Source organism: Schistocerca americana, chromosome 3, assembly GCF_021461395.2.
Source record: "Schistocerca americana isolate TAMUIC-IGC-003095 chromosome 3, iqSchAmer2.1, whole genome shotgun sequence".
Classification (NCBI taxonomy): domain Eukaryota; kingdom Metazoa; phylum Arthropoda; class Insecta; order Orthoptera; family Acrididae; genus Schistocerca; species Schistocerca americana.
The window spans coordinates 383,318,338-383,333,088 of NC_060121.1; the positions used below are offsets into that span (position 1 = coordinate 383,318,338).

General features: G+C 37.9%; 1 protein-coding gene across 2 annotated transcripts in view; it reads left to right on the forward strand.

The window, feature by feature from the left end:
• The window catches only part of LOC124605665 (enoyl-CoA delta isomerase 2-like), a 114,001-nt gene that overhangs the window by 43,555 nt on the left and 55,695 nt on the right, over positions 1–14,751 (forward strand). For both annotated transcript variants that reach the window (XM_047137506.1, XM_047137505.1), the window contains exon 4: positions 11,668–11,788. In XM_047137506.1, coding sequence (XP_046993462.1) covers positions 11,668–11,788 — 121 coding nt within the window. The remainder of the gene's footprint in view (positions 1–11,667; positions 11,789–14,751) is intronic.

A 14,751-nucleotide genomic window follows, 5' to 3' on the forward strand; every position in this document is an offset into this window, starting at 1 on the left:
ATTGAATAATTTCTTTGCTGTTCTGGAGTCTTCCATCCTGTAGATGTGTGTATAAAATTTGGCTCAGCGCTTTCTGATTTCATCTGTTACTATGTTGATCTTCCTATAGAGCTCGTTTTGTGGTCTCTTCATCCAAATGCCATTTTTGTTGATTGGACCGTAAATTTTTCTTTCCTGCTTTTCTATTTCCTTAATTTTAGAATGACCATCAATCACCATTGTTTCAGCTGCATAGATTGCTTCTGGAAGAATCACTGTTGTATACTGCCTTAATTTTGCGTCTGTCGAAATGCACTTCTTGTTGTAATGCGTCCATGTTAGCTTGTAGGCTTTCTGGAGCTTGGTGATTCTTTGTTCATTGGCAATTCGGTTTAATCCTGAGGACTGTATAGTTTCACCGAGGTATTTAAAATGGCAGACTTGTGCACTTTTACCATATTTTGTAATTAAAGGGGATTTATTTTCTGGCTGCCTTTCCATATATTGGGTTTTTTCATAAGATATCTGTAGTCCGGTTTTTTGTGAAATTTCATGTAGTTTTTCCACTGCGTGAATCGCTTCTGTTCTGTTATTGGTGATAATTGCAATATCGTCAGCGAAAGCAAGGCACTTGACTTTAATTCGGTTCTCTTTCTTGATACCAATTTGGATACCCTTTACGTGAGGTTCCCATTCCCTGATTATCTTTTCTAGAACAACATTGAAAAGGATTGGGGATAGTCCGTCCCCCTGTCGGACTCCAGATTTGATTTCAAAGGGTTCCGATACTTCGCCCATGAATTTCACTTTGGCAGTTGTTCCTGTAAGTGTCCGTTCTGTGATTTTTCGTGTCTTTCGGTCAATCCCAAATTCTTCCATGATTTTAAACAGGGTTCCATGGTCCACTGAATCATATGCTTTCCTGAAGTCAATGAATGTAACTACTGTGTTTCTGCATTTCCTCATTTGTAATATTGTCTTTAAGCACCAGATCTGTTCCGCACATGACCGTCCTTTTCTGAATCCGGCCTGGTATTCACCAATTATTGTATCTGCTTGGGATTCTATCCTGTTTAAAAGCGCTTTGGAAAGGATTTTGTAAGCGACTGGGAGCAGGGAAATTCCTCCGTAATTGTTCATGTCTGTCTTGTCGCCCTTTTTGTGTAGCGGGTGAATTAGAGTGCATTTCCAGTCCTCTGGTATCTGCTCCGTTATCCATATGTCTGATATTATATGGTGTAATTTCTGCATAAGTATAGGATCGTTTAGTTTCCAGAACTCAGCAATGATCCCATCTTCTCCTGGTGCTTTGTTATTTTTCAACTGCTTGACTACCTCCATAATTTCTTCAAGATCCGGGGCATGTGAGTCTGTGTGTGTGAATACTGGAGAAGAGAAGACAAGTTTTTCTTGGGGTGGTTCGCAGTTGAGGAGGGAACTGAAATATTGGGCTAAGATTTTGCAGTTATTTTTCGTGTTGGTTTCCAAAGAGCCATCGGGTTTCTTGAAGCACAAGCTAGGCGCTTGGTATCCCTTTAAGTTTTCTCTGAAAGTCTTATAAAAATTTCTTGTATTATTTTTGATGAAATCCTGCTGGATTTCAGAGAGTCTGTTGTTGTCATATCCCCGTTTTTCTTTTCTAATAATTTTTGAGGTCTGTTTTTGGGTTTTAAGAAAGTTCTCCCAGTTTTCTTCAGTTTTGTGATTGTTTTATTATTATTATTATTATTATTCCCATTCCCATTTGGGCCCTACTGGATCACATGACATGCAACAATGGGATTTTTTGGACTTTTGTTTTAGCTTTCTTATGTGCCTATATTACTTTCATTCATTTAAAATTGGATCTTTTTCAATGATCAGACCCCACTGTTCTGGTCTTGTTGGGGTTTCCTGCAGGCTAACTGCACAGTTATGGATTTTATGCCTAAAATTATTTCTGTGTGTTATGTCAAATTGTTTTATCCCTGCTTCCTTCAGGTTTTCTTTACTGACTGAGCCATTATATTGTTTCAATTTTTTCCTTACTGTGAGTTTTGTAGAATTCCACACCCTGTCTAGTTAATCTGGTTGGTTCCATTCTTTCAACATTCCCATAGGATTTTAGCCTCCTTATTTCCGTATCTGAATACATGTTGGTATACTTTTCCATTTCTTTGCTCTTGATCTGTAAGTCCCCTTTTTAGTGTAATTTGGATCTAACGGTTTCCTGATTATTTTGTATGCTCTCTTTTAGAGCTCTTCCATGCACTGTAGTGACTCAGTTTGGGGTGTATTTTTTGTTGTAGATTCTTTCTTAAGCCTGAAAGTTGTATTTGTTTTGTGACAGTGAATTTGGTAACCAATATTTTCCAGGTGAATTTCCTGCATCATTTCACCTAAATATTTGAAGTGAGAAACACTCTAAAATGCGTGTATTTAGTTTTTAGAATTTTGGTTCCAGCTGCTGCTAGACATTTGTTTTGTTTTTGCAAATGATATTTGGAGCCCTACTCTATCTGCTGTTTCTGTAAGACTATATTTTTTGTTTTTATGCTGTTTGACTGTTCCAACATAGATTTGCCATGCCATCTACAGAAGATAAGCAGTCTACCCTTCATGAATTTTAAGCTCCAATTTTAGTTTCTGCCACTTTTGAATTACATTTTCTAAGAGACATTTGAAAAGCAATGGAGGAGTTTCACTACTGTTTTGAATTCAAAATGTTCCAAAATTTCTCCCCTGAATTTTACCATACATTATGGAATTTATGGTGAAATTTTTTTCTCTGGGCTCAGGAGAATTTAGAAGGTTTTTTAAAAAATTGCAAAGTTGTCTGCCAATTGGCCCTTTTCCTCCTTGAAACAAAGATCTTGTTTTACAAGTTTTATAAAAGTCCAGACTTTTATTTGAAGTCATCTTCAGATTCACAGAATTAACTTTTCTTATACTGACTTTTTGTTTGTCTGACTAATTAATTTTCAAGTTTCTTTTCTAGTTGCCAGGAACATGCAGTGCATTTTCTGACTTTTTATTACTGTACATTTTGAACGCCTTGTGTTGGGATTTTACTTCCTGTTCACAATCTTCACTCCATCAAGGCCTTTTTCTGCATTTGTAAAAGAATTTGGTTTTGGTTAGGTTTGATAAGCTCATGTTTGTGTTGTTCCACATTTTATGCTTGCATTTTGCCCAGTTCATTTTCAAAGAGCACTGGTTGGATTTTACTAATATTAAATTTTGGCATTACCAGCCAGTTCCATATTGGAGCAAATATTGATGCAGATCACTTGTAATTTAGATGAAAATAAATTTAAAACCCCCAAAATTTGCACCTTTGTATACTTGAAGATTGCTGTATATATATATGTGTGTGTGTGTGTGTGTGTGTGTGTGTGTGTGTGTGTGTGTGTGTGTGTGTGTTTAATGGGTTGACATAAATTTGTGACTGAAAATTTCTAGGCAGTTCTACCAGTCTTTTTCCATTTTGATTGATGCATCTGTCCAGAAGTAAGTCACCAGTTGTTTTCCAGAATTTTCTGACTTTCCCTTACTGGACATTAAAATTGCCCAATAGGATTTTCATGTGATTTTGTGGAGTTTCAGACATTGTATTTTCTACCATCTCCCATGACTTATTTACTTTTCCTGGGTCTGCTTTATTTCCTTGGTTATCGGTAATATGTGCATTAATTATTATGTGCATTTTATTTTTAGATTTCAACGAAATTGTCATTAATCAGTTGTCCACAGGCTTTACTTTGATTATGGAATGAAGAATGTCATGTGATCTGAGAATGGAATCCTATATTGGGGTATATTTTCAAGGATTTTTTTGCATGTGTTAATTTTGAACAATTTTGATTTTTTCATCTGATGGACTTGATTTTTACATGGCTAAAATTTTAATTTTTTGTATCTGAAGTGTTTCTCCAGACTTTCCTGGCTTTAGAAGAAGTTAATGTTGACTGTGGCGAAGCAAGTTTTGATTTTGGTCTTGAGTTGACTACAGGACTCAAATTTCCTCTTATCTGGGGTATAATGTCTCAGCCTAGTCTCTCCACAATCTGACAAAATTATTGTATCATTGATGGCATGGAATGTTTACCTCCTGAGATGATTTTGTGATTACTAAAATAATTTTTGAAGTCATGGTAGGAATAGAGTGGTCCACCTTATTCTAATGAAAATAGTCAGTCATGATCAGAAATGATGTTTTAATTCATTACTGGCAACAAGTTTCAGTCTTAGAATGAGACCATATGGCAATTGGATTTTTGTAAATTTTTATATTTATCTTGCGTGGAGCTCAGAACTGAAATATCAATGATGTAAAACAGTTCGATGCAACTCTAGAAAATTCTCAAGAAAATTGACTTTCAAGTTTTCTGAGCATCTTTAATACCTTAAAGCAATGTCTATTTTTTGACAGGCAGAACAGCTCCGTGATACGGTGCTCACTAGCGACATTAGGGTCGTCGTTTTGATCCCTGATCAATGCCTATTTTTAAACAAAGGCGCATGTCCTGTGAGCATTTCTGTGAAGCATATAATACATAAAAATGGAAAAAATAAGTAGGGCTCAAAACCAGTGATCACTGATTTGACTCTTGTTTCAAATATTCCCCCCCCCCCCCCCCCCCCCCACACACACACCATTCAATTCAAATACCTTTTCATTTAAATATAAAATTCATGAGACTAATTAACACATGCCATTACCATGTTTATGGGTGGGAAATGCAGATCATCTTATTGCTAAATACGTGTCACACACAAAAATATGGTTTTCATTGCAAATACAAATTCTTAACTACCAATCTTTTATGAAAAATTGTTAATGAAGACTGTTTAAATTTAAAAAATAGCAATTAATTTTTTAGATCTTTGTGTACTTTATGCTTCACTGACATGCTCGTGGAACACGCATCATCATCATCATCAGTGTTCTGCCCTAGGGGAAGTCTTCACTTATAGCTGTCCATGTCGTCCTGTCATTTGCTACCCTCTTCATTTTCTCATCATTGTTTCCTATCCTTATACCATCCACCATGTCCTTTTCTTCTTCCATTCACAATTGCTTCCATTGCATCCATTAGTAAACAATCACTTCTCATCCAGTATCTAAGCCAACTGTTTCCTCTCCTCTCTTCCCCCATTCTTCTCAGCACCACCTCATTTCTCACTTTGTCTACTCATTTTATGCATACTATTCTCCTCCAAATCCACATCTCAAATGCTTCTATTCTTCTTTTTTCCTCTTACCTTAGTGTCCTTGTCTCAGCTCTGTTTAATGCCGCAATTCATATGAAGTACTTCACCTGTCTATTTCTCAAGTCCTTGTCCATGCATCCACATAGAAGCCTCCTCTTACATTAAATGCCTCCTTGACTATTGCCATAAGTTTTCACATCCTTATTACATCTCATGTTGTCCATAATAACGGTTCCCAGGTATCTGAAAAGCATTAGCCTGTTCTATATCTTCCTGCCCTGACTATATAGATCTTCTTACTTTTCTTCCACTTATCACCATACATTTTGTCTCCTTGTTATTAATTCTCATTCCAAATTCCTCACGGGTCTTATTTAATTGTTTAGCACTCCAATTGTAGTTCTTTCATGCTCTCCCAGCAACATCATATCACATGCAAATCAAATAAATTCCATCCTCTTACTGCCAACCCACACTCCTCCATTTTGTTTTAAACATTTCCGAATAATATGCTCCAAATATATGTAAAACAGTGTTGGGAAGAGACAGTAGCGTTGCCTCACTTCTGATGCCATTGTACTTTCCTCTATCATCCCATTCCCAACCTGTACTTGTGTTTTCTGGTGAAGGTATAAGTATTAAATCAGTCCTCTATCTCTCCAGTGGATACCATTCCTCCTTAGAATGTCCATTAATTTATTCCACTGTTCTCTGTCAAAGGCTTTCTCCAAGTCAATGAAAACAGTACAAACTTCTCTTCTTCTTTCAATGTATCTCACACCTATAATTCTCAGTAGTCCAATTGCACCTCTTGTACCTTTTTCTCTTCTAAATCCATACTGTTCCTGTGCATACTTTTTTCCGGTCTTCCATGAAGTCTTCCATTTATCACCATTTAAAAAGGAATGAGTCTTTCCTTCTCACCCAGCCCCATAAAGTCTCCCTTGATGTGGTGTTTTGGGTGACTTTTCTGAACTGTACCCCTTTCCCTAGACCTCTCCAGTCCTTTTCCGTCATCCCTCTTTCTTCCCCTTCAACTCTTCTGTCGGAAAAAGGAGCCACTGGTTCCACAAGCTTGTAAAAAGTTAAACCTTTCTGTGTGTGTGTGTGTGTGTGTGTGTGTGTGTGTGTGTGTGTGTGTGTGTGTGTCTGTGTCTGTGTCTGTGTGTGTGTGTGTGTGTGTGTGTGTGTGTGTGTGTTTTCTGTTGCCACCGCTTGGTGAGTAGATCTTTTATTTATCCATTTCTGTTGTCAATAACTGATTATTTTCATTAATGATAAAAACTTTTGTTGCATGAGAAATCAAACTTATAGCTCTAAAATCCTCACATTTCTTGGCATTCCTTTTCATCTCTGTTGTTGTTACTGCTGAGAGAGTTATCCGGCCATTCGCCTTTTTCATATGTATTATTACGTAGATATGGTAACCCTTTCATACCACTACTCACATGTCTCTTAAACAATTCTGCTGGTAATCCATCAATTCCACTTACTTTATCATTCGTCTCTCTTAAAGCCCTTAATACTTCTCCTTCCAAGACACAGTATCCTTTGTCTTCTTCTATAATTCTAGTGTCCTCTTCTAATTCAATATCGTTTGGGTCTTGATCAGCCTCATATAGGCACTATACATATTCTTGCTACCTTCCCAATGCTTCCTCTGATTTTTGAACCATAGTACAATCACTTCTTTCTATTCCCATACTTATCCTGCTTTTCTTTGCTTCAGAGACTAGGTTAGCAGCTAATCTTTTCATAAATCGCATTTTTCTTCCTTTTCTAGTTTCTCTATTTCATTACAGCCCTTTTTCATCCATCTTTTTCTCGCCTGTGCTGTTTCTCTCTTTAATTCATTATTCAGCTTTTGTCCACTCTTTTTCCATCCTCATTTCCTACTGTCTTTTATTTCCTAATTTCTTCCATTTTATGTGGCATTGTCTTTATTACCCGTTCTTCCCACAGAACCCTTAAGGTTTCGTCATTCTCTTCCATTTCTTGTTTGTTCTCTCTCCATTGGGCACTTTTGTCACATTTTGACATAAATGTTTTCTCCTACTCAGCATCCTTACCTTCTTCCTTTATTTTCTCTAGGTAAAATTTCTCTTTTAGTTTTCTTCCTCTCATTCTCTTCAATCTTACTGGCAAGTCCCCAATGACCAAGTTGTATTCTGAATCTATGTCTGCTCCAGGGTATGCTCTGGCATTCTTTAGGTAGTTTTTGTACTTATTATGATACACTACTGGCCATTAAAATTGCTACACCAATAAGAAATGCAGATGATAAACGGGTATTCATTGGACAAATATGTTATACTAGAACTGACATGTGATTATATTTTCACGCAATTTGAGTGTAGATTCTGAGAAATCAATAACCAGAACAACCACCTCTGGTCATAATAACGGCCTTGATATGCCTGGGCATTGAGTCAAACAGAGCTTGGATAGTGTGTACAGGTACAGCTGCCCATGCAGCTTCAACACGATACCACAGTTCGTCAAGAGTAGTGACTGACGTATTGTGACAAGCCAGTTGCTCGGCCACCATTAACCAGACGTTTTCAATTGGTGAGAGATCTGGAGAAAGTGCTGGCCAGGGCAGCAGTCCAACATTTTCTGTATCCAGAAAGGCCCGTACAGGACTTGCAACATGCGGTCGTGCATTATCCTGCTGAAATGTAGGGTTTTGCAGGGATCGAATGAAGGGTAGAGCCACAGGTCGTAACACTTCTGAAATGTAACGTAAACTGTTCAAAGTGCCGTCAATGCGAACAAGAGGTGACTGAGACGTGTAACCAATGGCACCCCATACCATCACGCCAGGTGATACGCCAGTAATGCGATGACAAATACATGCTTCCAATGTGCGTTCACCGCGATGTCGTCAAACACAGATGTGACCATCATGATGCTGTAAACAGAAGCTGGATTCATCCCAAAAAATGACGTTTTGCCATTCGTGCACCCAGTTTTGTCATTGAATACACTATTGCAGGTGCTCCTGTCTGAGATGCAGGGTCAAGGATAACCGCAGCCATGGTCTCCGAGCTGATAGTCCATGCTGCTGCAAATGTCATTGAACTGTTCATGCAGATGGTTGTTGTCTTGCAAACGTCCCCATCTGTTGACTCAGGGATTGAGACGTGGCTGCACGATCCGTTACAGCCATGCCGATAAGATGCCTGTCATCTCAACTGCTAGTGATACAAGGCCATTGGGATTCAGCACGGCATTCCGTATTACCCTCCTGAACCCACCGACTCCATATGCTGCTAACAGTCATTGGATCTCAACCAACGCGAGCAGCAATGTCGCGAAACGATAAACTGCAATCGCGATAGGCCACAATCCGACCTTTATCAAAGTCGGAAACGTGATGGTACGCATTTCTCTTCCTTACATGAGGCATCACAACATTTCACCAGCCAACGCTGGTCAACTGCTGTTTGTGTATGAGAAATCGGTTGGAAACTTTGCTCATGTCAGCATGTTATAAGTGTCGCCACCGGCGCCAACCTTGTGTGAATGCTCTGAAAAGCTAATCATTTGCATATCGCAGCATTGTCTTCCTGTTGGTTAAATTTAGTGTCTGAAACACATCATCTTCGTGGTGTAGCAATTTTAATGGCCAGTTGTGTATAATCAGTTTCGTATTTGTCATCATTTGACCTAGACACCCATGTATATCTTTGTCTTCTGTGGTGTTCCGTGTGTTTCCAATAACAAGAGAATATTCTCAGCAGAAATTAACCAGCCCTTCTCCCCCATCATTTCTGTTTCCCAGCCCAAATCTTCCAACCACTCCCTCTCCTACCATTTAGTTCAAATCCCTCATTACAATGATGCAGGCATTTCTTTTTTTCTTTATCCATAATTTCTTCAATCTTTCCGTAATATTCCTCCACTTCATCATCAGTGAGTGACTTGTCTTGTTTATTTATTTTAAAATGACATCCCTCTTCTCATCTCCTAATGTCATCATCATCATCATCATCATCATCAGTCTTTCATCTATGTACTCCACTTTCAATACGTTATTCATCAGCCACTTTTCTATCATAATTGCCATGTCATAGCTGCCAATCTTCTCCCTGCCCGAGCAAAACAATTTGTACTCTCCACTATCCAACTCTCCTTAACTCCCCCTTATAATTTCACATGTACCTAATACATACAGTTTATTCCTCATAATTTCCTGTTTGGCATTTTCCAGCTTGCCAGCCTGCAATAATGTGAACACCTTTGATGGTTCCTATCTTTAACTTCCCTGCTCTCTTTCTACTCTCTTTCCCCTTTCCTTTTTCATCCTCCTCCAGCAACTCTGTATTTGATCTCGATGTAATCCCCTTCCGGAGATATGATTAAGGGGAAGTTTTGTCTCACCCATACTATCTGTTTCCTGGGGGAAAGTAATGTGGTAGTATCCTGTTGCTTTCCATATAGGTAGATGGTTGCCCAGCCACATTCAGCTGCTCAGTATGAGTCAGACTATAGTGATTCGAGAATTTCTGTGTAAATTCTAGAACCACTCAGCCTTCTACCATCTTGAACACATGATATTCTAGATACGAGTGTGGGATAGTAAAATCCTACCTACTGCATGTCACATGTTTGTGTGTGCAAGTTTAAAGTCAGTCGCGAGAAGAAAGTAGACACAGCAGTCGAACGACACTGACAAGTACTTGTTGGACAATCCATAGATGTTTTAGAGGAAGAACCATGGAGTTTTTATGCAGATCTGTGCCTATTGTGTCATTGACTATTGTTATGTGAAAGGAGAACAGTTGAAAAAGTGATCTTGTGAACTCTCAATCCAGCCTTGGTAGAAGCAAGACCTTTTTTATGATTCGTGTGATGTAGAGTCATGGTTATTAAGCCAACTCTTTTATAAATGTAATTAAATTTGTTTCTGACGTTGGACGGAGCGAGTGACTTACAGGAAGTCATATATGTATGTGGAAAGTGAGAATTTTATTATGTATGGAGTACAAATATATCGTTGGTTGACAAAAAGTAAAGTTTGTGTATCTACTTATTTCACAAGTACAGAGAGAGGCTTAATTATTCCTGTACTTAGCGTCATCCTACGGAGAAGAAGTTAAGAGAGTTTTCCAGCAGCCAGCTAGCCAGCCAAGAAGATCGGCTGCAAATCTCAAGTAAGTCACCTCATATAAAAGAAATGGGAAGTTTGTAGGTCTACTTCTCGCTCTAAATCACTATCAAAACTGTTAGAAGACACTAGTTGTATCCACTTCTCTGTGAATAGATTCTATGGTTTTCCTGTTCTGTCCTCAATGCCATACCAAAGTCCACCTTCTTGGGTCAATAGAAAAGAAAACAGAAGCAGCCTGACACAAGTAAGTGGAAGTAATGTTAGACTTAGCTAAGGGCCCATGTGTTTGCCATCTACATTCTCCCCAGAAGGGAGCCCCCTAGGGAGACAACTTTTTGTCTGGTCTCTCATCTACTGACAATCTGGCATGGGTGACCCTACAGGGAGCATAGCTTCCACCAGCATAGCTCAGTGGATCATTGAGGCACACAACTTTGCAATCAACGTCAAGGTGGTAGTTCATGGGGAGCATCATTTTTTTAAAAGGTACCACGGCTGAGAATCGAACCAGGACCATCCATGAGACAGATGAGCATTCTATCACAGAGCCACGTGGCCTGTTGAAAATATGACCTTTCGTATATCAAAAAACACTTGGAAAACTTAAGAAAGTCGATTTTTTTATAAATGTTTGAGCTACAATGAACTGCTTTGGGGGATTGATATTTGAGTTCCAAATTTCAATTACCATAAATATAAAAAAATTACAAAAAATTGGTAGTAGATGATCTTCAGACCAGTGGGTGACAGCATTGATGACACATGTGAATGATGAGCAGAACTGTTGTATGCGCCAGGAGACACCAGTCATCAACTGAGCCCACCAAAATATACAACAGCTCTGCTAATTTTCTATGCTTGTCACCAATGGAGTCATCCATTAGTTTGCAGATGGTCAATTGAGACTGTTAGTTTGCAGATGGTCAATTGAGACTGAAACCAGTCACCAGTAACAAACTAAAATAATGACTTTTATGATCATGACTGATTATTTTCATTAGATTTCTAAAACGCTCAGTTATTGTACTTGTTCATGTTATTATAAATGATGCAGTCTGTGAATGGTACAAAATTACATCCAATGTATTTTAGATATGTAACAATTGAAAGTGGCTTTGGAAAGCAAAGACAATGTATCACATGGGTAATCTGTCAGCTAGAAGACATCTATTCTACACAGATGTTTCTTGAATACATGTATCATGTTTGCTGTGACATGATTATGCTGCAGTCAATGGAAATTTTAGCTGTAGAGATTGTTTTAAGGAACTAGGTATGTGTGCCTATAATAAAGATTTAATTACAAATTGCAGTTCCTGCTGCCCTTTCACTTTACATTGGTTTTCTTCTTGCAGTTATTTTTTGCTGTGTCTTGGTTGCAGGAATATGGTTACAGCATTCATTGATTTCCCAAAAATATTGGTAGCTGTAGTGAATGGTCCTGCCATTGGTATTGCAGTAACTAAGTTGGGCCTGTGTGATGTTGTATTTGCGTCTGAAAAGGTATGAAATATTACAGTTACAGTGTGGGTTTTTCTGATTTGTTGTTAGGTGAGGGAATGCTGAAGCAAAAAAGACAAAAAGACAAATACAAATGAAATTTGAGAAAAATCACAGTAGTTGTTGAACATTTTTCACTAAATGAGTATCATTTATGTGTCATGCAAATAAAAACCCTCCACTGTCCTATGTATGTACATTGAATATTTTATAATTGTGGTAGTTTTTATTGTTCACTTGTTTAGTTTAATTTTTGGTGGGTTCACATTAATCTTAAAGTGACATCCAAACCATCCAGTAACAGTTAACTAAAGCTTGGTGACTCCAGAAAAATAAAATATCATCTTCATGGTGATGAAAATCCCCCCCATGAACCATAGACCTTGCCGTTGGTGGGGACGCTTGCGTGCCTCAGTGACACAGATAGCCGTACCGTAGGTGCAACCACAACGGAGGGGTATCTGTTGAGAGGCCAGACAAACGTATGGTTCCTGAAGAGGGGCAGCATCCTTTTCAGTAGTTGCAGGGGCAACAGTCTGGATGATTGACTGATCTGGCCTTGTAACACTAACCAAAACGGCCTTGCTGTGCTGGTACTGCGAACAGCTGAAAGCAAGGGGAAACTACGGCCATAATTTTTTCCCGAGGGCATGCAGCTTTACTGTATGGATAAATAATGATGGCGTCCTCTTGGGTAAAATATTCCGGAGGTAAAATAGTCCCCCATTCGGATCTCTGGGCGGGGACTACTCAGGACATCGTTAGCAGGAGAAAGAAAACTGGCGTTCTACGGATCGGAGTGTGGAATGTCAGATCCCTTAATCGGGCAGGTAGGTTAGAAAATTTTAAAAGGGAAATGGATAGGTTAAAGTTGGATATAGTGGGAATTAGTGAAGTTTGGTGGCAGGAGGAACAAGACTTTTGGTCAGGTGAATACAGGGTTATAAATACAAAATCAAATAGGGGTAATGCAGGAGTAGGTTTAATAATGAATAAAAAAATAGGAGTGCGGGTAAGCTACTACAAACAGCATAGTGAACGTATTATAGTGGCCAAGATAGACACGAAGCCCATGCCCACTACAGTAGTGGATACCTCAAGGGAAAATTCACATCCTGCACAACCACACAGACAGGTATATCAGTTCAGCAGCAGTTTGGGAAAACCCAGAACATGTCATGGTAATTGACTGTAGGAAATGTATCCAGAGCCATTTGTGACAAAATTACTAAACTATCTCTCTGTTTGCCACTATTTTCCTCACAACGGAAAATGCATTATGGCTCTTTAGTTGTAAAAGCTTGCACCAGCGTTGTATTTTCAATTTGTAATGTTTCTTTCCCTTGTTAGACTGTAAATTCCCACTCAGCCTCAGAAATGTAAATTAAATCAGTGCATTTTCTTTCTTTTGATTATTTGTGTTTTCTTTTTTCCCAACCACTTAACAAGAATTTGCATCAGTAAAATAAATTTATATTTATCATGTTGTTAATTGCATGAGAACATTTTTGTTGTTAACATGTTTTTAATTTTAACAAGAGACACTGATGACTACATACCCCCTATCTGAAATTTGCAATGTTCTTTTGTTGGTTTTTAAATTCATGAATTTTAGTTTCAGTAGTTCTATTGTAACTAACTATCTGATTATAGTGATTCTACCTACTTCTTGTTGTTGTTGTGGTCTTCAGTCAATTTGTAATGTTTCTTTCCCTTGTTAGACTGTAAATTCCCACTCAGCCTCAGAAATGTAAATTAAATCAGTGCATTTTCTTTCTTTTGATTATTTGTGTTTTCTTTTTTCCCAACCACTTAACAAGAATTTGCATCAGTAAAATAAATTTATATTTATCATGTTGTTAATTGCGTGAGAACATTTTTGTTGTTAACATGTTTTTAATTTTAACAAGAGACACTGATGACTACATACCCCCTATCTGAAATTTGCAATGTTCTTTTGTTGGTTTTTAAATTCATGAATTTTAGTTTCAGTAGTTCTATTGTAACTAACTATCTGATTATAGTGATTCTACCTACTTCTTGTTGTTGTTGTGGTCTTCAGTCCAGAGACTGGTTTGATGCAGCTCTCCATGCTACCCTATCCTGTGCAAGCTTTTTCATCTCTAAGTAGCTACTGCAACCTACATCCTTCTGAATCTGCTTAGTGTATTCATCTCTTGGTCTCCCTCTACGATTTTTTCCCTCCATGCTGCCCTCCAATACTAAAATGGTGATCCCTTGATGCCTCAGAACATGTCCTATCAATCGATCCCTTCTTCTAGTCAAGTTGTGCCACAAATTCCTCTTCTCCCCAGTTATATTCAGGTCTTCATCATTAGTTATGTGATCTATCCATCTAATCTCCAGCATTCTTCTGTAGCACTACATTTCGAAAGCTTCTATTCTCTTCATGTCTAAACTATTTATCGTCCATGTTTCACTTCCAAACATGGCTACACTCCATACAAATACTTTTTTTCAGGAAAGACTTCCTGACACTTAAATCTATACTCGATGTTAACAACTTTCTCTTCTTCAGAAACACTTTCCTTGCCATTGCCAGTCTACATTTTATATCCTCTCTACTTCGACCATCATCACTTAAAATTTATTAATTTCACTAAATGTTAAGAAAATATTAAAGCTAATAATCTCATGTTTCAAATTAGACTACAGCACTGCAATGTAAACAAAACTGCTTAAACTAAAAAAAATTTCTCTAACTTCACCATTTTAAATAGTTAACTAGAAGTCCAATTTTTTAACCAAGCTTCACTTTAATCAGATGGATAATTTGATAGTGCCATTATCCCCCACAAAACCTATTGCTCCATTGTCATCTCATTTGACAATGTTAACAAAACTGACAAAATTTTCCTTCACGAAATATAAAACATTTTCAGTGAAATACTCTTCATGATTTTGAATTGTTAATAAAGCTGTAATGTGTATTTTCAAGTGAGTTT